The sequence below is a fragment of the Rhea pennata genome, chromosome 9 (assembly GCF_028389875.1).
Source record: "Rhea pennata isolate bPtePen1 chromosome 9, bPtePen1.pri, whole genome shotgun sequence".
Lineage (NCBI taxonomy): Eukaryota > Metazoa > Chordata > Aves > Rheiformes > Rheidae > Rhea > Rhea pennata.
Window position 1 is genome coordinate 22,408,152 of NC_084671.1, and position 23,791 is coordinate 22,431,942.

At 38.7% G+C, this 23,791-nt stretch overlaps 1 protein-coding gene across 1 annotated transcript; it reads right to left on the reverse strand.

Moving 5' to 3' along the window:
* Nucleotides 1-1,852: 1,852 nt before the first annotated feature.
* On the reverse strand, nucleotides 1,853-23,118 carry TRIM42 (tripartite motif containing 42). Its single transcript, XM_062583068.1, has 7 exons — nucleotides 22,733-23,118; nucleotides 20,415-21,121; nucleotides 18,331-19,145; nucleotides 17,374-17,601; nucleotides 15,738-15,775; nucleotides 9,690-9,798; nucleotides 1,853-2,212 (listed from the first exon to the last, which is right to left on the reverse strand). The coding sequence occupies exons 1-7, from the start codon at nucleotides 23,116-23,118 to the stop codon at nucleotides 1,853-1,855; spliced, it is 2,643 nt and encodes an 880-aa protein (XP_062439052.1).
* Nucleotides 23,119-23,791: the final 673 nt, after the last annotated feature.

Genomic DNA, 23,791 nt, shown 5'->3' on the forward strand with positions numbered 1-23,791 from the left:
AACCATGAATGTCCCTTGAGTTGTGATGGTACGTCCGTTAGCACTGTATGTCAGACTATACTAAATTGCTGCATTGATCTAAAAGGAAAGAGTTTGTTTCTTTAAATAGTTACTTAAATAAGAATGTCAAAACTTTATTTCATAATATGAGGGTGTACAGTAGTACCCAGAGAGGGGCCCTCCTTGTAGCTGTAAGGGGATTCATTGATTTTTTTTTTTTTTTTTCAGTCAGTGTTACAACTAATTGCCCATGCTTGGTGTACAGTTAACATAGCTAATAATTTTAAATATTTTTATCATTTTCATTACTTTTTCTTTCTATTTTCACGGAAAAATGCTCTTTAAACACACACAATGCATGACTATGTTGTGTTTGTTGTTGAGATTGTTAGATTATGTTTTATCAGTGGATTTCCTGGAGAAAATTGCAGGTGTTGATTTTAAGAGAACATGGTCCTATCTGATACTCCTTGAGATACTTTGCCAGAGCAGCCAAACCTCTGCATTCATGCATTGTCACTGAAGGACTCTGGGCTTTTAGTCTGATTATCTGGAGCTAAAATTTGGCTCCAGATAAATTTTAGCAAGATTTAGGACATGCTGCAATATCTACCTGTGCTTCTGGGAGGATCCCTAATGGGGAGGTGGTTAGGAGAGCAGGGAGATCAGTTTAGAAACTGTAAAAGACTTTGTGATACAATTAATTGCTATACTGGAGACAGCACTATGAAGAAGGGTATAATTGAGCTACGAAAATATTTGGGAAACTTATTTTTTTGCAGGAATTTTATTTGCGGAATTTGTAATTATTTATAATCCAATCAAAATGCTAGACAAGAGAGGTCAATCTGATGTATGTAAAATACATAATCACATTGCCACATATGAATTCAAGTGGAGTTTGAGACTTGTCTGATCTTGTGATCCTGTCTAATCACCAAATTCTTCAATCCTGATTCCAGGGAAGTCCATCTTAGTGGGCATTTTGTTTGAGAAAAGGGCTAGCAGAAGTTTTTCCTTTTTATACAAACCATTTAAAATATATTGCATAAAACATACTGACTGTTAACATAGACAGTCTACTGAAAGAAAAGTAATGCACTATGTGAAATAAACTGAGGTAGCTTCTTCTAAAGACCAAGTTAAATTCCTACTTAAGGTTGCATAATTCTAGTTTAAGATAGAGTATATAAAGAGGGAGAACAGGGTTACCAAAAACCAAACTGGCTGTAGGTCATGAAGTTCTTATTTAAATAACTATTTTTCAAGATTCAGACACTAAGTTCCATTAATTTCTACCAGAACCATTTGTATAGGCTATAAAATTACTTCTGAAAGACAATTCTATTGAATTTACTGAAGAAATTAATAATTACTCTACAGGGGTGAATTTATTTTTTTTCTGAAACTAGTTTACAAGATAGGGAGGAGCATTCTGCTAATGTTAATTGATCTAGTCCTTATCTGGCAGCTGCCTACAGACAGGACTAACTCTTCTCAGTCAGATATTGCTAGATCTTTAGGAATAATTTAAGTGTTGCTGACACATGTACAAGCCTGGGATGGTCTTAAGGGATCTATTTTGTTGATATAGATATCAATGTAAATGAGTGACACAGCCTATTCATGTCAATAATTTAACAAATTACCAAATTATAAATCCATTTAGAGAATGCTGCTCCACCTTTCCTCCAGCCAGTTTGCTGTCAACCTGTCACATGAGGGAACAGGTCCTTCCTCAAGTCATATCTCCAATGTGATTTAATAGCTACACATTCAGCAGCGTTTTTTTTCCTATGGATGGAAGGAATTACCCCTTAGTCTAAAGAACAGAAATTGTATCTCCATTTAATCAGCAGGAGAATTTTGCCACAGGGAGCTGGTTGATTGGTTGATGTGCTCGTGGTCGTGTTTCTCTCGTGCACTTTACATCATAAATCCAAATCACTTCACCTTCTACACTGCTGACTGCTTTTCTGCGCCCTTTGATGCACGGTGCTGGTCTGTGCTTTAGGTCCATTGCATCAATGTCAACCAGCAATTGATCGCATAACAGCTCATATATCCGTTTCAGTGGCTGCTGCTGACTTAATTGCCACTGAGTGTGGCTCAGAGAGGTGCATGGTATTGAGCGGTAAGCACAGCTGAAACTGGTTGGATCTATCGAGTAGCATGAACTGTACAAGCGCTTCACTAAATCGAACTCTGCTGTCTGAAAAGGACCATAATATGTGTATGATCTCTAGCCTTTTGGAAGATTTGTTTGGCAATAACACTTTCATTTTCTCTGTAAGAACAATCTATAGCACTATTAGTTAATGGATTAGCTCATTTAAAAAGTTTAGCTGAGATTTTTGTTCCTGTTTAATGAAAATCAAGTAGTCATGGATTGAACTGAAAAGCTTAACAGCTTTGTATTTTTCCATCAGAGTTCTGAAATCCATGATATTCATATGGTATACATGAGACCTTAGGCTTGATACACAAACAGATCTAGCTCATTGTAACTATGAGCTCTGCTCTGCCCTTCCAAACTGTAGAATTAAACAAGCTGAATAGGATCCTACTTTGTTTTTATAAAACAGTTGGAAAAAATTAAATGCATAGGACTAGTTCCTCAGAAACATCACAAGAGGAGTAGATACCTAAGCGGACCAAGAGCGAGTGCCAAGGAGATGGATGCTTCTGCCAGCTGTGCAGTGAATAAAGTGTCTGATGACTGATCAGAAGATTTTGATTCCTGCCAGGCTTGAATAACTTACACCCAGCAGCAGTTTGCCACCTGTAACTCAGAGCTTTTGGACAGTCACTTCAGGAGATACGCTCCTCTGACAAAGCATCTTTTTCCCACTAAACAATAAAAAGACTAATGCTAATATCTTAGTTACATCTGTTTTCAAACCCCCATTTTGAGGGATTTTGAACAGGCATTTGAAACTGAGTATTATTGTATTCTTGAATTACAAATAAGTCAGCCCAAAGCCTTACTTATGCAAAGCATCTGATTGTTACTGTATCTAATTAGGCTGATGTCTAATATACAGGAATCCCATTTATGTGGTTGTACAAGGTATGGCTGCCAACCTCTATTTTTAAATAGCAATGCAGTATAGTTTCAGTGTATGAAAATGCTTTCACCTGAGATTTGAACAAAGTAAGTATTTTCTCAGATTAATGCTTAGTATACACAGAGAATCCAGAATAAATAAAATAGTGATAGGGTCCTGTTTCCCACCATATAGGAAATGACTCATTCTTGAGAGGCACACAACACTAGCCCCTGAGAGGGGTCCTCCAGAGAGGAAAGGATAGTTATTGGTTTGATAGAAGAAGTGTTAAAACTATTTACTGATTAAACTGAGGTTTAAGAAATCCATGAGACTGAGAGTAAAGGTTTGAATGTGAATAGAACAATAGGAAAGATTTGTGTACCCTAAATTAAGACCTTTTCTCATGGAGGCAAAGTTTTAGGATAAAGGATTTGAAGCTTAGCTTATCTCCTAAGCCTAGATATCCTTCTGATTTAATAGTGGGTGACAAAAAGACATAGCAGATATTTAATATCTGAATATATATAAATCATATTTATTCTATATTCATATATATATATTTTTATACACTTGTCACTCAATCTGTGGTAACTCTATTGTCTATGTTTGAAATGTGTTGATACATCCTATTTTCGTTTTTGCCCTAAACTTCATCTGCCATTTATTCATGTTTCTGGGATAGCATTTCCCTCCTAAACATATGTTGAAATCAAGGCAGCAGTCTGTTCTCACTAAGCCTGGAAGCACACGCTTTTAGGTACCCTGCACCCAGCAGAACTCAGTCCAGACTTAGGGGTGGATACCCCCCTATGTAATCTGCATGTGAGGGTTAGGAGTGTGAAGAAAAGAGGACTGTTTAAAATAGTCGAGAAGAAAAAATGTTTTATAATAAAGAAAATTTAGGGGTTTTGTCCCATCCTTTTTAATGAAACACCGAACATACAGTGATCATTTGCTAGATAGATATAATTAGCCTTCAATTACCATCAAATCAACTGTCACTCATGCCCTTTCCAAATCTCTGGCACTCTCTGTTCCTCCAATTAATATTGTGCTGACTAACCTCACAGTGGTAGGAGGTGAGAAAACAGTCCTTCAAATAGGAACTTTTCTTGTTTGCTGAGCACCAAGGTTTGCATTCTAAATTGGACTAACAATACAGCTGATGTGGGCATCAGACAGATAGAAATCACCTGTATCAGAAGGTGATGAAATGGTTGTTACATGCATTATCTTCAGCTCTGTCCAGTCCTTTGTGCAAGGCTGTAGTGCAGAAAATTTGTGCATAAGGTGGCTCAAAATATTCCCTGGAAACAGCTTTTCACTGAAATGTTGGGCTTTGCAAAGAATATGCTTTCCATGGAGAATTTCAAAGTTTTATTAAAAGCTCTAGTAACACACAATTTTCACTTCCTACATCCTGCTCCACTTGGTAACTTTGAGTCTACTCACCTCTAATTTCTGGTTGCATTTCTTGCTAATCAAAGAAGGAAATTGAAATAATGGAAATGTGATTTTACCATGCATAGAAGATTTTTATTTCCCATATGTGTTAAAATAACTTGTAAGTAGGTTTAGGTGAAATTGTGAATCTACACAAGTTGTATGGACTTGCCTGAAGTAATATAGCTTTTTCATACACCTTTCAAAAGGGTCACACTAGCTTGGTCTTCATACAGATAGTGATAAAGAAGAATGCAGAAACCTTCTCCTACTGTAATTTTTTGTATTGTAAGTCTAGCACTGTAGCATTGTAGAGTTTGAAGGAGCCTTAAATTATCGGAAAAAAATGATAATATATTAGAGAAATTGCCTGGTTTTTCTTTACTTTTTTCAGTCCAGTCTGGGCAATTAGAGGTGAGTAAACTCTCCATTGCCCAAGTCTGAAATGGCTGAACTCGATGTGCTTCCATTAGCTATATATTCATTTTATCTGTCCTCAGATATGTTGTGAGAGGATTGGGAGAGCTCTGCCCTGAGCAGACAGGACTGAACTCTGCTGTTTGCACTGTTAATAAGATGCTGGATGATTATATCAGCATGATACAGCCTAGAAAATCTAGTTGAATAGGCCAGTGTATTAATGGAGTGTTTCTTAGTACAGGGAGAATAAACACATCTAACCCAATTTCTCATGACTAACAAATTGCTATGTAACTCTTCTTGAATATCCTCTGTGTCACCTTGCAACAATGCTGGCCTGTACCTCTGTTTTGGCAGGCCCTAAAACCCGGGGTCCACAGAACACAGAGGCCTTCTGTAATCCTCAGCAGACCAAAGTGCTGCATTAAACATCACACGTCTCCATTTCTCAAATCTATTTGCCAGCAGGGAACAGGAAGTGATTTGAGTTTGAGAGAGGGCAGACATTTCCAGCCTTTTGATGTATATTACTTTTGGTTTTTTTGTTGCTGTTTTGTTTTGTTTTTTTACCTTAGGGAAAAGGTTCAGTGGAGAGTAAGGATAAGAAAACCCATTATGTGAATTTACATAGAATCATAGAATCGGTAAGGTTGGAAGGGACCTCTGGAGATCATCTAGTCCAACCCCCCTGCTCAAGCAGGGTCACCTAGAGCATGGTAGACAGGGTTGCATCCAGGCAGGCCTTGAATATCTCCAGAGGAGGAGACTCCACTGCCTCTCTGGGCAACCTGTTCCAGTGCTCCGTCACTCTCACAAGGGAAGAAATTCCCCCTCACGGTCAGGCAGAGCTTCCTGTGGTTCTATTTCTGCCCATTGCCTCTTGTCCTGTCACACGGGAGAACTGAAAAGAGTTTGTCCCCACCCCCTTGACACCCTCCCTTCAGATGCTTATACACATTGATAAGATCCCCCCTCAGTCTTCTCTTCCCCAGGCTGAAGAGGCCCAGCTCTCACAGTCGCTCCTCCTAGGGCAGATGCTGCAGCCCTCTGATCATCTTTGTGGCCCTACCCTGGACTCTCTGCAGTAGCTCCATGTCTCTCTTGTCCTGGGGAGTCCAGAACTGGACACAGTACTGGAGATGAGGCCTCACAGGGCTGAGTAGAGGGGCAGGATCACCTCCCTTCACCTGCTGGCAACAGTCTTCTCAATGCACCCCAGGATACCATTGGCTTTCTTGGCCACAAGGGCACATTGCTGGCTCATGGTCAACTTGTCATCCACCAGCACTCCCAGCACTCCTTCTCTGCAGAGCTGCTCTGCAGCAGGTCAGCCCCCAGCTTGTACTGGTGCCCAGGGTTATTTCTCCCCAGGTGCAGGACCCTGCACTTGCCCTTGTTGAACCTCGTGAGGTTCCTCTCCTCCTGGCTCTCCAGCCTGTCCAGGTCCCTCTGGCCGCGCAGCCCTCTGGTGTGTCAGCCGCTCCTCCCAGCTTGGTGTCATCAGCAAACTTGCTGAGGAGGCACTCTGTCCCCTCATCCAGGCCATTGATGAAGAGGTTGAACAGGATGGGGCCCAGTACTGAGCCCTGGGAGACTCCACTAGCCACAGGCCTCCAACTAGACTCCACGCCACTGATGACAACCCTCTGAGCTCTGCCTTTCGGCCAGTTCTCAATCCACCTCACTGTCCACTTGTCTAACATGCACTTCCTGAGCTTATCTAGGAGAATGTTATGGGAGACAGTGTCAAAAGCCGTGCTGGAGTCAAGGTACACGACGTCCACTGCTCTGCCCTCATCTACCCAGCCAGTCACTCCATCAGAGAAGGCTCTCAGATTGGTTAAGCAGGATTTCCCCTTGGTGAATCCATGCTGGCTACTCCTGATCACCTTCTTTTCCTCCATATGTCTGGAGATGACATCCAGAATGAGCTGTTCCATCACCTTTCCAGGTATGGAGGTGAGGCTGACCAGCCTCTGGTTGCCTGGGTTCTCTTTCTTGCCCTTTTTGAAGACTGGAGTGACGCTGGATTTCTTGCAGTCCTCAGGCACCTCTCCGGTTCTCCAGGACTTTTCAAAGATGATGGAGAGCAGCCTGGCAACAACATCCGCCAGCTCCCTCAGTACCTGTGGGTGCATCCCATCCGGGCCCGTGGATTTGTGGATGTTTAGCCTGCCCAGAAGGTCTCTAATCCTATCCCCCTCAACTAAAGGAAAAGCCTTCCCTTCTCCAGACTTTCTCCCTCACGTCCAGGTTCCGGGATTCGTGGGGGCTGCCCTTATCAGTGAAGACTGAAGCAAAGAAGGCACTCAGCAATTCTGCCTTCTCTGTATCCTTTGTCACCAGGGCCCCTGCCCCATTCAGTAGTGGGCCCACGTTTTCCCTAGTCCTCCTCTTGCCGCTGATGTATTTGAAGAAGCCCTTCCTGTTGTCCTTAACTTCCCTTGCCAGACTCAATTCCAGCTGGGCCTTAGCCTTCCTCGCTGCATCTCTACATACTCTGACTGCATTCCTATAATTCTCCCAAGTAGCCTGTCTCCTCTTCCACATTCTGTGTATTTTCTTCTTTTGTCTGAATTTGGCCAATAGCTCCTTGTTCACCCATGCAGGTCTCCTGCCCCTTTTGCTGCACTTCTTATTCATGGGGATGCACTTTCTCCAAGCTCAAGAGCAGTGATGTTTGAATACCAGCCAGCTCTCTTGGACACCCCTTCCTTCTAGGGTCTTAACCCATGAGATTCCACCAAGCAGGTCTCTGAATAGCCCGAAGTCTGCTCTCCTGAAGTCCAGGGTTGCAATCCTGCTTGTTGCCTTACTTCTTTCTTGCAGGATCATGAACTCTGCCATCTCATGGTCACTGCAGCCAAGGCTACTGCCAACCTTCACATCTCTAAGCAGTCCCTCTCTGGTAAGGACTGGTACGTCCCTCTCTTGGTAAGGACAAGATCCAGCAGGACACCATTCCTCATAGGCTCCTCCACCATTTGTGACAAGAAGTTATCATCACTGCATTGCAGGGGCCTCCTGGACTGTTTGTGCCCTGCTGTGTAGTCCCTCCAGCAGATGTCAAGGTAGTTGAAGTCCCCCATGAGAACCAGGGCCTGTGATCTCGAGGCTGCTTCCAGCTGTCTATAGAAGGCCTCTTCAACTTCCTTTTCCTGGTCAGGTGGCCTGTAGTAGACACCCACAAGTGTCCCCTGTGTTAGCCTGCCCTTTGATCTTTACCCACAAGCTCTCAACTGCCTCCTCCTCCTCCACCCCTAGGCAGAGCTGGATGCATTCCAGTTGCTCTCTCACGTAAAGAGTAACTCACCACCTCGCCTTCCTGGCCTGTCTTTCATAAAAGGCACATAGCCATCCATGGCAGCATTCCAGTCATGTGGGCTCTCCCACCATGTCTCCGTGACTGCAATGAGATCATGGCCCTGCAATCACAGAATTTTTTGTCCCTGACTGATTATCTAAAGAAACTCCATGTGGGAATGTAAAGCAAAACATTTCTGTAGCCCAGTAAAATTCCTGGTAGATTTCTGAATGATGCACAGTAATCTAATGTAGATCCCTGAAGACTCCTGCAGTGCATAGCACGGTTGGTCTATTGTGGTTAATTAAGAATAAACTCAGATGAGAGGGTTTTTTTTTTTCTTGTTTTGTTTTAGCTACTTAATGTGTTTAACTAATCTACACATGTTGATGTTTGTTTATTTGGTTGAATAAGCTCGTGTTGATTTCTAGTTTCGTAAGAAAGCTAGGTGGTGAGCTAGGGGACTTTTGAAGTTTGTTCCTCAGTGAATGATTCACTAGGAGACAGTCTGATGAGAAAAGAGCTCTGTAAGGGAAAATCTCCAAAATTTTTACCAAATTGCTTCACAGAGCAATGGGTTCCTTTACTGCCTTGTAACCTCCTACCACAACAGACCCTTAGTTAAGTCAGTTAACAGAAGTGCAGAAAATGCAGGACTTGCTATTCTCTTCTGTTTGACTTCCAGATGCAATATCTTCAATTACTCCATGGTTTACTGTCCTGGTAGATTTCTATTTTATTTTTCACTGGTGAGAAAGGACAATAATATATTTAATTTACTAAAGCAAATTTTTTTTTGAATGTAGCAGGTAGAGAACTTGTATTCAAAATTTTTAAAAGAATTAAGGCATTTTCCAAGGCACTATCTAAGGCATTTTCTGGTCCACAAATTTACTTCTGAATAAATCTTAGCAAACTTGAGAGACCCAAAAGAAAGCCAGTCATGTACTAATATTTTAAAATAAGGTTCTCCAAAGAACTATAAATGGACTATTTTTACATCAATCCAGGCAATTAATAGTAAAGCTTAACTCTTATAGTGAGTATTATTTCTTTTCCTTCAAATTTCCAAATATTCCATAGCGTCCTAAAATTCCGAACGTTTCCAAACATGACATAGGTCAACACCTATTGACAGGCTCTTACAGAAACTGCACCAAAGCCAGGCAAATTAGAATAAATCAAGCTTCCCCAAGTACAAATTATCAGAGGATTAGTTTGGCAAGATATTAAGCTCTCCACTTCCATTCCAGGAAGCACTTTTATTTATAGCTGATTTTCTTGTTTTAGAGGAGTATTCCTTCAGGAAGATGGGGAGAACAGGAGAAAGAAAAGCTGTCAGAATCAGTCTGCTTTTGTTTTAAAAACAGAATTACCTAGATTCACTTGACATTTCAGTTACAAATTCCCCTTGTCTTACTTCAGTACTGTGTTTATTTTCTTCTTTGAGTTCAGCCACATTTTATTTTTACCTGATTGTAGACATTTTTGGAAAAGATAGGCAATATAAGATGCTTCATCTGGTAGAATAAAATTTTAAACACGTGACCAATATGATGGTCTGTTTGCTGCTTCTGAACTCTGATTTGATTTTGCTGTTGAGGAGGGAGAAACACTTTACTACAAAGAGAATAATAAAGGCAAAAAGTTGACAAGGTCTCAGAAAGGAGTAGACAAATTCAAAGAAGAAAATATAGTGCTCTCTTATACTAAGACACATCTGAAGAAACTGTTAAGCCAGGAGAATATCACAGCGTGCTCACTTCGTGCTTAGACTCTTCTGTTTGTTGTTACTATTAGAAACAGTGGATAACACTCTGGATAGAGCTTTTCTCTAATCTTACTGTTCTTGCACAGATCGCTCAGGGAGCAGTTATATGAGAATATTTATTCATCTAGAAAGCCATTGGTGGGAAGTCTTTTCCAAAGCCCTTCGAGCTCATGACCAAAAGCAGCTGCTTCTTTAGCTTAGGATGAGTTCTTGGAGGATCTAGTTCTGCATCATTAGTTTGTATTATCTTCTGAACTTCAAAATTTGCTTCAAAAATTAGTTTTTGGATGGCTAGGTTTTCTTATGACCCCTGCTCTGACTTGTAACCTTCAGATAAACAGCCCTTGGGGAACAAGAGCCAGCCAATTCAGAGCTGTCTGCAAAAAACAGGTACGTATTCAGTGACATAAAAATGAAGTAGCAATACTTCCTATGTAGGCTTTCTGATGAAAGGCTGAACATTTCAAAGGCTGAAATTGCCAACAAATACAGTGTCATTTCTGTGTTTGCTGGAAAAATAAGAAGAATTTCTAGTGAAGTCACCAACATGTCTAAATGATTTGAAGACTGCAAGCTTTGAAGGTCTTTTTTTTAAAAAAAAAAAAAATGAAGACCTTTTCCCTGCAGCTTGTGGATCTTCCAGAATATTCTAACTGCCTTTGACATGCTGCAACAAAATTAATTACTTGATCTTAGATTTGCTAAGAGTTGTTGCCCACCATGAACTGGTAAAAGTAAGTAATGCAAAAATCACATTGTAACTAACACATTTAAAAATGCAAGGGCACATCCAGTAGATTTTTATTTGCAGCCTGAAATCCCAGAATTTATAGAGTCTGTCTTAGTTACTATTGGGGGGGAACCCAGTTTACTCTCTTAAAAAGATTGATGCATGGCTGGGAGAGCTCTTGGCAATCAAGATTTCTCTCTGAAGAGTTGTCTAGCACATACGTAGCAAAAGAAATGCTGGTGAAGAAGCAAATTTTGCTATGAGTTTTTTCAAGTACTCTAAATCTAGCAAAATAACCAAATGATTGAAACAAACTCTACATAACTGAGGAAGCAAAATGTCCACAATTATAAAGCTAGAATTCATGCCAGAGAACAGAAGCAGAAATATTTACAAGGATTTGAGCTATAGGTAACTTACATTAATGTGGATACTAGGTCTGGTCAAGCTATCCTAGTCTTTCAGCAAAGATTTTCTTCTAGGTAGGTCCCTAATTGAGATGAGAAATTTGTGTTTTTAGTTTAGTGTTTTAGTTTTCTGAGCTGATGGGCTGCATTTTCTGTGAACTGTCTGCTCCAGTAAATGTCTTTATATTCCAAAAGTTTCTACTCTGTTCCTCAAGCTGAAACGTTATCACTCTGGATGAGACTGATAGTCCTAGTCTTGTGGACGGTCTCAAATACTGCTTTCTATTTCTCAATTAGTTTTGTCCCTGAAGAACACAAGAAGCTTTGCAATATTTAACATACACTCACTATTCATTTGAATTTGGTACTTAGGTCCAATCCAATTCTCATTTCTGAATACAGTTTTGACATGGCAAGTTATTTCTCTTCCTCTTAGATGTTTACACCTTGTAGGTAGGCTGTTATTTATGTCTTCCTTCAGTGTCACTTACCTGTTACATACCTTAAGGTTACTGACAATATCAGTGAAAACTTGAGCTCACCAGCACCACAACAGAACAAGCTCATGGTAGTTTTAACTTTTCTTTGTAAACTAATCCTCCAATAATTTCAGTCCATAAATCTCAACAGCATACCATTAACTTTCAAATGCAGGGGTGCCTAGACCAATACTTTGTTTCAATTAGAATATTACTTTTGATTTTCTTTTCTTATGGCAGGAGCAAATATGTAGGAGCTCTAAATGAGCGGAAACATGTTTCCCTTTTTTTATTTTTATTTATTAGCATCTATGTTAGCATCTATGTTTTCTTTTACTACATATTTATTTTTGAGTTTTACTGATACTTTTAAGCTATTTATCAAGATGATTTTTAACCTAAGCATTTTGGGGTACTAAAAGTTGTGGATTTGGGGTTATTTAATATAAAATGGACTTGATTCAAACAACTTTGATTTTTAGTTCTTTTTTCATTTTTATTCTCTTAATTTTCATTGGCAACCTTCCAGTTTTCAGGACATTTCTTAGCAGCCCTAACTTAGTTTTACAGCTCAAACCAGAACCATTGCAACAGGCTATGCTCATTGCCTGTTAGCTTATTTATTTACCTGCTCTGTTTTATTTGCTTAAACATTATTTTAAGTTAAAACATTTTATTTGTAGTTGTCAACTTCAGAGAATTTTAGTTCAGCTAGCAAGTCACTTTTATTCTTTATAAAGAGGTCTAGTGTGAGTCTCTTCTCATTTCCAACAGTAGCTAGTTTACAGAACACTGAATATTTTCAGTCCCAAGTTACTGGTTAAACATTCAGGCTCCCCAAAGACCACTACCTCTTCTTGTGTAGCAGTAATGTCTGATAGTGGGATCAATATTTTCCAAGGTTCTAAAATGGTCTTGGAAATACTCTTGAAGACACCGTAGATCATAACTTCCTTGAATAATATTGTTACTAATTACTTCCTGATGGGTAACAGAGCAAACAGGTGATAAAACATTATAATACCTTGGCTTATTAGTTGATGCCATCACATCTAGGGATGTGCAGGGCGAGTTGGTTAATTGATTTGTGTCAGCACAGGATAGCCAGCTGCATCTCTGGGCTGTCCCCAGTTCTCTGGCTACCTGAGTAGCCAGGAAGACTGAGACGCCATTGACCGGACTTCTGTGTGTTAGGCTCATCTCGGTGTCCGTTTCCTCACTTAGAAAGGTGGGTAGCCACCACTCCGGAATATTTTCCATCAAATTGTCATTATTTGCTTCAGCCTGGCTGTTTGCTTTGGTAAAAACTTGGCTTTGGAGGAGGTGATTTGACAGCCACCTTTATTTTGTGATATTTTGTTCGGAAGGGTTGGCTATAGATATTCCAAGAGACAAATTGTGGTTAAATGAAATAGTGGCTCATCTAATATTCAATTACATATATGTCTTTCATTTATTCACCTTGGCCACCTGCCCAACACAAATAGATGCTCGTTGTTCCCTAAATAATTATGCTCATTCTAAACTGCTCTGCAATTTGATACTTACAAGAGTTGTGTGTTTATTTACTGGCACAGGCTGCTCTGAAGATATTCAACCTTCTGTGTTTTGGCTTCTGCTACACTCATTACCTTGAAAAGTAATTATGCAAATATCACGCTGCATTAAATTCAGGCAGGTTTTTATTTATTTATAAACATCTCAAAATTTCAATTTCAAGGCATGTAGCTGAAAAAATGTGTGTCTAGGATGAGAGATGGTGCTGCCTCCCCATCCAATTGGGCAGCAAGCAGTAGATAAGCAAAATTGTCCCATTCTTTGCTTTGCCTGTTTATGGAGAGAAGTACAGTAAATTGGGCTATAGACATCCAGTCACCATGGGATTTGGCTGTGCTCATAATAGGCAGGCACTGAACTGTATGTAAAGAACTTAACACATTTTTTTTCCTCCCATTTTTTTAAAAAAAGAAAAGAGTCAACCCTGGAGAAAAAAGCAAAGTGAGCTGAGATAGAGGTGTTTGAAAGGTAATTTGTCTGAAGGGAAACATAGGCTTCCAGCAGCCCCTTAACAATTAATAAAAATCTTAAAGCTTACAGGGTGGGACTGATTCTGATCTCTGTGTGATACTGATAAGATTTTGCCCTATTAAAGTGAATAGAGTCACTGTTTACACGAAAGGGGAACTGCTGCTTTACTTGGCCATTACACTGCGCTGTGTACTGCAAAATACCTCTCTTAAGAGCTGCTGCCTCTTAAGAGCAGAAGGCTGCTATAGTTAATAGGTAGCCTGTGGTGCAAAGGGAATTTGTACACTTGTTCCAAATTGCAGTCTGATCCATCTACAGAGAAATAAACTACAAGGAATACCAGATGGGTGGGTTCCTGGGGAACTATAACTTACATGTCCTTGAAATTGGGGTAGAATGCTGCTGTCTGGGGAAGAGGTTTAGACTGTCATGAAGGAGTAATTAGGCTTTACTAGCTGAAGAGGTCACACATTTAGATTTCTGCAAAAATCTAGCAGAATTTTTAGATTACGAGTACTATGTGTGGAGATCCACTCCCTTTTAAATGTTTCAAAAGTAGCTTCTCAAAATCAAACACTCCTATAACTGTTCAATAGAAAGTGTAAATTGAACTAATTGTTCAACTGAAAATGTAAACTTCTTTCACTTTCAATGGCTTAGACACCTGCCTAAAGACTGTGTCCACAGGAAAAGTATGCTGTCAGGGAAAGACTGAAGAGAGATCCTGGCAAGAATATACATATTAACTGAAGCATCACTAAAAGTTCACTGGCTAGCACAAAAGAGAAACAGGTGCTTTCAGAGTTCAAATTTTGGCTTTGCTGATGACATTGTTGCCTTTTTGTTCAGCCTCTTCCTTTAGCGCATTATCCGTCCATAACATGGCTATAATATTACTATCTTACAGTTACTATATAAAGCTAAACAAGAGCTTCAGAAATGAAAGGTGCCATAGAAATAGGGTATATTAAATAGATATCTAAGTTTTATTGTTTGCCATAGGGAAGGTAGTAGGAGGTCCAAGATTTCATGGGTGGTATTCATTATACATGTTTTCCATAATGGGACTTGTTCTGTACTGAAGGTAAGACATAAACATAAACACATATAAGGTGTTTAGATGGGCTAAAAGAATTGCCCTAATCCTATTTCTTATCCCAATTAAATGCTCCAGTTAAAAGAATGGGGACAGAGGTTGTTATAAATATGTTTAAATATACATGTGGACAGCACATATGGATGTGTGTAGATAGATATAGGGAGATAAGTAGATAACTACATATACACACATGCTTGATATGGCTGGAGGGAGAGAAAGGAACGATGCAGTACCATCCCTGAGTAGAGAATAGCGTTAGTTATTACTACTTATCACTTCTGCACCACAGTTTGCCTGCTCAGGAAGTCAGAGCTTCTGTAACTCCTCCTGATTTTACTTGCAGCTACTTTTAATAAACTGATACTCTGCATCTCACAAAGGTGACTTTCACAAAATCAAGAAAATCTGACCATAATTGTACAAGTGCGTAAGGAGATATACACTTGTCTGCCCTCATTCTTGGGCTTCTCATCCTGCCTGTTGCCAGTTTCCTTGTGTGCATATATGAACATTGTACTTCAGCTGTGTGAGGCTGAGATCAGATGAGGGAAGAGAATAACTCACTCTGTGCTTTGCAAATATGTAACATGTGTTAGAGGCTACTGCAGGTCTGTATGAACTGTGTTAAATCATCTCAGAGGAAGTAATAATCAGAACATTGCAAAATTCTGTATTCATTTTCTTTGAAGACCTGTCAAGTAGGCTAATGGGTTTTATACTGTATATTTATGCAAAACATAGCATTTTCCATGGATCTTGGTGCTATGTCTGGAACAAAAAAGGATAAAGGAAAAGTCAGGTTTATTTATTTATTTGTTTGTCAGAAAGCAATAGTCTAAAGAGCTCCCTTTTAGATCTCTGGCTGCTAACTTCAGTGGAAAAGGGGAAATTACATATGAAAGCATAGACATTTTCCAGTCCTTCAATGAAAAAAGAATCCCTGGCTTGATTCTTTGTCTATGTATCTGTATGCAGAGCACCTTGAATATTCCTCAGAATCCCCCACCTGCCTTGAACTTTTCCATGTTCATCTGGTGTCATTATCTACAAGGAAGATACAAGAATGTATTAAAGTAGAGAAGAGATATACATATTTAGTATTTTCAGAACAATATTTAATATTATTTAATAATATATTTTGTGGGACTTTGTATGTTGGTGACATTGCAACAGCTTTAGTTTAAAGAATAAAATAGTACTTGCTGTCTAACAAAACTTTCTGTAACCTTTCTCCTCCATGTAGCTTGGTTCCTGAGCTCCCATAATTTTTCAGACCCATCACAGTCATTCACTTCCAGACTCAATAACTATGTAACACACAGAGTGATACTGCTCTGCATAAATCCATTTTAAAAATTCATTGCCATATTTTCTTTTAAATGAAGTTCTTCCAAGTTTTTCTATGTAGGAAAAATATTCTGATATTATGCAACAAGAATAGAGATAGCATATATGACAGACTTTTATAGATTTTTTTTTAAAAATAACTATCTCATTTTCATTTGCTGTGGAACTCTATGCTTTTGTAAATTACAGCAGATGTTAAGGGAGTTTGTGTTTCTTTGGAATATTAATATAACTGTGTTGCCTGCAGAAAAAAATGTTTTCAAAAGAAAAATCAATATAGCATTCCAACATGTCAGATGAAAAACAGAAAATACTTTCTTTTAGAATAGATTTAGAATTTTAGAATAGAGATGTTCTGGGAGGTGTCATTTATCATTAGAATTCACTAAGTGAGTGAGATGTCTGAATACCATTTTAAAGTTAGGCTTTTACTCTCTAAATTTGACAAGGGACCAAGGGCCTGGGAAGGGTGCAGCTGATATGGGAAAAAGGCTGAAATGTTGTGGTTAGAACCAGAGAATTAAATCTTCCCTTTTCGTGGAACCCACCTGCTTTATATGCATTACAGTTCCTCAAATCATGCTTTACTGAGTGTGCAAACCTTTTCTTAGAATAATTCACTCCCATAATTTATCAAGGAAAAAACAAGAATTAAATATGTATTTTTGGGTAACGTTTGAAAAACTAAAAGTGACACTGACAGAAGCTGCAGGATGTTCAGATGATACGAAAATGAAACTATTGAATGTCTTAACTTCCCACACCTTTTTGAAAACCTTTCTACTTTCTACTTTTAACTTCGATCTTTCTTTCAACACCTTCCCTCCTCTTCTAAAACCACAGTAGAGGAGACTCATGGCCAAAGGTGCCAACAAATATTCTGAAGTTCTGGTTTCTTTTTCTTCTTCATGATTGTCATCTTGTTCTAGTATGAAAGTTCTTGGATCTGAATCTTTAGACTCTTATTCTGTACGTCAAAGAGCATAATGTAGAGGCTGGCTCAGCCCTTTAGTAATATAAGTAGTTACAATGACTTAACTGATGTAATCATAACAGATTCCCCCTTGCTAGAAAAAGAGAAAAATTCCTATGTAGGGCAAGCTAATTCAAACTGAGGTAGGAATAATAATGTATCGAAAAATCCAATATAACCATCGGCATTATTTGCCTAAAAAACTGAATAGCAATCTTTCATCAAAACCATCTTCTTCATAAATAATGTGGGGAAAAAAACTAGTATGGGAGACAAAAAAAGTTAAGACAACTCTATAAAGTATGGGGAGACTCTACAGTACCTTACAGATGTCACTCCATTCTCCTGGACCGCTTGCATTGACAGCACGGACTTTAAAAAGATATTCTGTATTTGGATCCAGATGTTGAACCTCAAGGTTCTGTTGCTTTATTTTGCTCAGCTGACCAGCTAGTTGGGTCTGGACAATGTTATCAGGACCAATAGTAACAACTTCATAAAACTCTACCTCAAAGAAATCCACATCTTCTGTGGGACAGGTCCAGTAAATCTAAGAAGAGAAGAAAATCTACAGTGTACAAATTATGTATTCTTAACTTTAACTTATTTTCATTTTTGCCTTTTTTGGAATTCTTGTTTGGCAGGTCTCACTTTTTAAATGCCAAAGCAGCTGAAGTTCCAACCATAGCACGAAATATACATGAAAGATATGCAGCTTTTGGTCTCACTCAGAAAATGCTAAGTCTCCTCCTAGGAATGTCATTGTACTCTCTTCCAGCACACTAAAAGCAGTGCATGCTGACAGCAGTCAGCACTTTGCAGTACACACTTGGTATCTTATGCAACTGGCATTTTATTCTTGTCATCATCTCTGAAAAGTATAATGAGGAAAATCACCCAGACATGATGTCATCACATTAAATTATTTGATCCTGGTCCTGCCCTTCAATCTGATGTACAAATATTTAAATACAAATGTAACATATCTGTTTCTCTCTGCATTGGACCTTTTCAGCTAATGAGATTTTGAGATAAGCTGAAGCTTAAGCTGAATCCTATCACACTCCTACTGTAGTCAATAGGATTGTTGTATTATTATAGATGTCATATAAATAGGTATTATAAGCTGAAATGTCTCATCTCCTACAAATTAATTATTTAAACTGATACTGCAGTTTCATTTATTCAAAATCCTATGAGTTCAGACTGTATAAGGGCCTGAAAATATAATGATACTAGTTAGCCTTTTGTATACATCCAGAATTTATAAATGTCTTACTTTGGCAGACCTTGGGTATACAACAGTCTGGTAGATAACAACAAATCCTGGGACTGTAACAGATTCACTGTCTGTCAGTTCTGGACCTGGAAAGGAAACATTCTGATATTTTCTGTCTTTTTTTGGAGTTTCACAGGCTGCATCCCAGTAAGCATACATTTCATTACGTGGCTTAGGACAATGGGGAGGTGTAGAGCTTGGTCTTCCAAGAGTTTCTTTAGTCACTAGTCCTAAATCAAACAAGGAATTTAAAGATGGGCTTCGGAACAATGATGCTTGCTTGAATTCATGAGTGCTTGGAATACGTCTTGGAACCATTATGTCCGAGTTATGGGAATAGGGATACTTTTCTGCTCTACTATCTGACTGCTTTATTCTACTAGGGAAAAGTCCCCGTAAATTGATTAAAAGTTCATCAAAGTTGAGTTGAAGTTTTTTTAAGGGATCTTCTCTGAGACGTGGACTAGGTTGGAAAATTGAAGCAATTGCATCTTCTATTTCTTTCACCAAGCAGTGTGCAGATTGCAGAAATATAACCTGGCTTTCCTCCTTTAGAGCCTCTTTAGAGTACTGAATAAGGCCATCCATATACGAGAGCTGGCTGGATGTATAGTTTATGTATTCTGAAATGTCCTTCTGTTTTTTAAGTTCAATGTTCTCAAGCAACTCCATCATCTCCTTCTCTCGTTCATGAAGAACCATACGTAATTTTAAGAATCCATTTCTGATCTCCTTCCTTTTGCTGTCCTTGTAGGCTTTGAAGTTATTTTTTAGCAGGAGAACTTCCATTAGATCATTATCAACCCCATGGCGTACTGTAAAACAGAATCAGGTCAGTAGTTCCAATTTCACACTGAAATGTGGTTACAAGGGGCAGAAGACAGATTGTAGCTTAAAGAGATTTCAGGTTGGTTTGAACCTGAGACCAGAGTGAGGATTCTCGTTTTCTGCTCTCATCTCTACTGCTGGTAAGTCCTGAGGGAATTTGCTTGGGTTAAAATATTCACATTTGGGTACATAAAATTAGACAGTTAAGTGCCACTTTATTATTATTCCCTCACTTACTCAAATTTATCTCTCCCAAAACGTGCTTGATAATTTTTACTCCATTATATGGAAAATGTGGAAATTTAATTTATTGTAGCTCTGTATTGTCTTTGGAAATTGGCTAGTATCAAGTTAAAATAATGGTAGCAAGTTCACCTATATAGCTGTCTGTGGTGGATAGTACATTCCTCTGATGCCCATTATGTGACAATGTGATTTACTCTCTGGACACTAAAAATACAGAACTATGGAGAAATGGAATCCAAAATACTGAAGGCTGACAGTAAGTTTTAGTGGAATTTAGCTAACATCTTGAAATAATGTCACATTACATAATCTTGTAAAAAAATATTCTGCATCTTTTATTTTCTCAAGCTTTGGACTGTTCGGAAATCAGAAAATTAATAGTTGTTTGCTTCTGGGTCTCTTTTATGTTCCTGAATTGTATTTTCCATTCAAACTTCACTATGTTCCCAACATCTATGAAGTTATATGCAAAGATCAAAATAATTGAAAGAAATTCATAAAATCCCAGTCTCTGTTCAGCCACTTATTTGCTGTGGATCAAATCTTTTATAAAAAGAGTGACTTTACTGTGCTACCTCAGAGCAATGTAGATGACTACTTGGCATCTTAATCAACACAGGTATAAGCAGAAAACTAACTAAAGAAGGACAACTCGCTTCCTGTGGAAGACATTCAAGAGAAATTTCTAATACAAAAAAAAAGTTTATTCTATCATGCAAGCAGGAAGTGGTTATCCCACGCTAGGTGGTGCAGTTTGAAGTGGAACTTCCCCTCCTGGATGCATACTTATGTTTCCATTCTACATGCAGCTCTTTCATTCTCTTATAGTTGAGTGGCTCACAGTGCCACACAATTACGAGCTTGTTCCTTTTGTGTCTCCACAGTGGGAATATGCCACCTTTCCAATTCTTGTGCAGAGAATTAGAGGATAACATGCCTTGTCAAGCGTACATTCAAACTTTCTTCCCAAGGAGACATGGGGAAATGTGAGAAACAAGAGAAATACAAACCTTTTTTAAACTTTGCAATAGTATCAAAGAGGGAAGCAGCCTCTCTTGAACATGCCACTGTCAGGGGAATAGTGTCGTGATCATTGTGCAGTGAGTTCTTGCAGAACTCACAGATCAGCTCATGGTCGTCCAGACAGTATTCAGAGAGATTTGAGCTGCAGTGCAATAAGCAGCGCCACTGTTCATGATCTTCTTGATAGGCTCTGGTGAAAATGTGATCTTGAGCACCAGTCTCAACATGATACGTATGCAGACATTCGTTACAGTAATTAATTCCACACGTTCTACATTTTTTGGTTGCCTTTCTTCTTCTCTCTCTGCATGTTTGACAATAGACTGGTCTTTCACTACGGTCAAATCTCCACCTCAGAAAGCCATGTCTGCGCATGTATTTCTTGGCTAGTTTGGCTCTCAAGTAATTCTTCCTCAGCTGAATTTTGTTAGTATAGGGGAGGCAATGTGCTTTGCTACACACTGGGCATATAATGATGAAAAAATTTTCAGTTACTTCAACTTTGCTCTTGCTTTTAGTTATACACTTCTCACAAATGCAGTGGTTGCATGGCAGCATAAATGGTTGGAGAAACAACTGTTTACACAATGGACAGGCAAGCTGGTCACGGAAAGCATGGCCTGAGACGTTCCTTTCCAGTGTAACGACAGATGCATCACTTCTAGTTCTGAATCTTGACAAAACATCTTTTGACCTAAATAAAATACATAACCCCCCCCCACACACAAAATATAAGCAGTCTGAATATTAGGATACCATCTAAGTAGTGAATTGATAATATAAGCAGTTCTGCTTTGCACGCCAGTCATTCTTTTACTCTGACAGGATTTTTTATTTAAACAACTGGATTAGCACTATCAAGAGTCCACCTTGCTCTTTGCTTTTTTTCATAATTATTTCACTATTGAATAAAGTTGCCAAAAAGTAAACATCCTACAGAATAAACAGACATCTTAGTCATTGCAGGTCTTTCTGAATTTATTGGGTTATTTCTGGTTGCCAAACAAAAAGAATAATATAGTTCACTTTAGTACAAACTGAAGTGTATTTTATCTCCTTTTTTTGTTTGGTTATTTTTTTCAAAATGAAAACAACAAATAACTAAGGTGAAGAAAAATATTTTCTGCAGTTCAAATGAAACACTATTTTGTTTCATAGGGTATGAAATGCTTTCTTTCACAACTATATTGGTAATTTTTTTTAGAAGAAACTTGTTTTAATAAAAACTTAAGAAGATAAATGTCAAAATGTTTTTCTTTTACATTTTCCCACATGGAATATGTCCTTAAGAAAATGACACAACTAGACATTTTACCATTTCCAGAAAGTATCGAAGAAATTTCTGCTTCACTTAGCAAACCTCATTTACATATGATCATGCTAATATTTTAATCATTTATAAGAGAATCACATTTGAATTATTTCTAATTTATAGAATGAATGAAGATCATCCTTAGTGTTAGTAGTAGCCTTATTATCACTGATTCTTTTATCTTAATTGCCAAGACTTTCACATTTTGGATTATCTTTATCATGGAAGAAGCCTGGCTTTCAGGATATGCTAAATTCCCGTTATCTTCAAATCTTGATTGTTCTAGCCTGCCTGTGAGCCTGTGGACATTATTCTTTTAAAAATCCAATACTACCTTTGCACTACTCCAGTACAAACTACTCCAGAGTAGTTAATAGAGTTTCCCGAGCCCTGACAGGAGCACAAGTATTAAGTGTTTCCTGTAGATCTTGTTCTGTACCACAGCAGTCTGGCACTCTGCTGTATTTCTTTTTAGCACTCATATTGCTGTTGTTTTCCTTCCCTCATTCTCTCCCAAATGTTCAATAGCAACCATGCTATCTGCTTCTGTTGTCACTTTAAACAACTATGAAAGAAACAGTAAAGAGTTTTCTGTCACTGAGAAAATTCCTTCTGGTCTTCCTGGTTTAGCTATATAGGAATAGACCATACATTTCCAGAAGCCCTGTCAGTTCCTTTCTATTCGCTATCTTGAGTTCTTTTGTTAGCTTGCTAGCTATTCTCCAAAGGTATTGGAAAATGCCTTTTTAGTTGACTGCTCTTTAGCTTAGTGTTTCTATAGTTAATAATTGGCCCTTCCCTTCTGCTTTTCAGTATCATCTTGTAGATGATATCCTGTTGTTTGAAATAGCTGGGAACTGCACTCCAGTGAGCCAGTGGGTCTTATGTTCCTAAATGCAGCCATTAAGATATAATGTCAATCAGAAAAAAAGAAAAAAAGAAAGAAAGAAGAAGAAGAAAAAAAAAAAAAAGAGAGCTCCTGACTCTACTTACGGAACGGTCCCTAATGCTCTTGAGTGGTGTGGTTTGTAGACAGACCTTCTGCAGCATCTGCTTTCATAGTACTGACACGCTGAATTCTCCCCACCACAGCAGTCACATTTGCAGTCTGGGTTATTCGAACAAGAGCAGCAGCACCACCAGCAATTTGCATGCTCTGCACATGAGCAGTGGCAACACTGGCAAGGTTTATCTTCTGCATATGGACATGGCAAGCAGCTGCAGTTCCGCTCATTGGTAAATAAGAAGCGCCAACACAAACAGCATCCTTCACTTCTGCTGTGGCAAGTTAGGTAACAGCAATTGGAGCAGCATGGCCAGATCAAACAGGAATGTTCACTTTTGGCTATCGCTCTATCAGACACTCGGAAGAAAGTCATTGATCCTCTCAGCTTCTCCTCACACTACAGATTTACAGCAATTTGGCCCTCAAAAATGTTTGAGGTCTGATTGTTGCATCAAGTTCTGCGCTGTGAAAATGTTCTAATGTCCTGTTCCAGTCGGAACGGGATAAGGATGTCACAGTGACAGACTCAAGTAAGGACAGAGGCAGAATCTCACTCATATATATACCTGACATGCTGATGGCACATACCTCACTCTTCATTAATTGCATAGAGGGCTTACGCAGCTAGATTAGATAGCCTGAGGTAACCATGTTGTTAAGACCACATCTTACTTTATAGACATTTCATTGGTTAAGTTGGGTGCTGTAAGTGAACCACCTGAATCAGGCTCTAACCAGCTATAGTGAGAGATTTTTCATCAAAACTTTCAAAGACTTTAAGCATAAGTATCACACATGAAAGAACTAAGGCCCATGCACTTGAGATAAATCTTGAAGCATTTCCTTGTAACTGTCTTCATCATATGCCTTTGTCTGCCAGTGTTTATGATCTTTAAAAATGTACAACATTCATTCCCTCAATGAATATTCCCAAGGAAAGGAACTAAACGTGGCTTGTAGTTTCAGTGCTATTGCTCATTCACTTTGGACCTGCCTCTTTTCCCAGTGAAGCCCAAGCGTGTTTCTTGTTCTTCCTTAAGCTGACC

Excerpts from the sequence above, each read along its gene's own strand:
- TRIM42 (XM_062583068.1), bottom strand. The coding sequence starts at position 23,118 with ATGACTTTCTTCCGAGTGTCTGATAGAGCGATAGCCAAAAGTGAACAT. Across the intron at positions 17,602-18,330 it reads TATACCCAAGGTCTGCCAAA|ATTTACTGGACCTGTCCCAC; the intron begins GTAAGACATTTA and ends TTCTCTTCTTAG. Across the intron at positions 2,213-9,689 it reads CCAAAAATGTCTACAATCAG|ACAGCAGAGTTCGATTTAGT; the intron begins GTAAAAATAAAA and ends GGTCCTTTTCAG.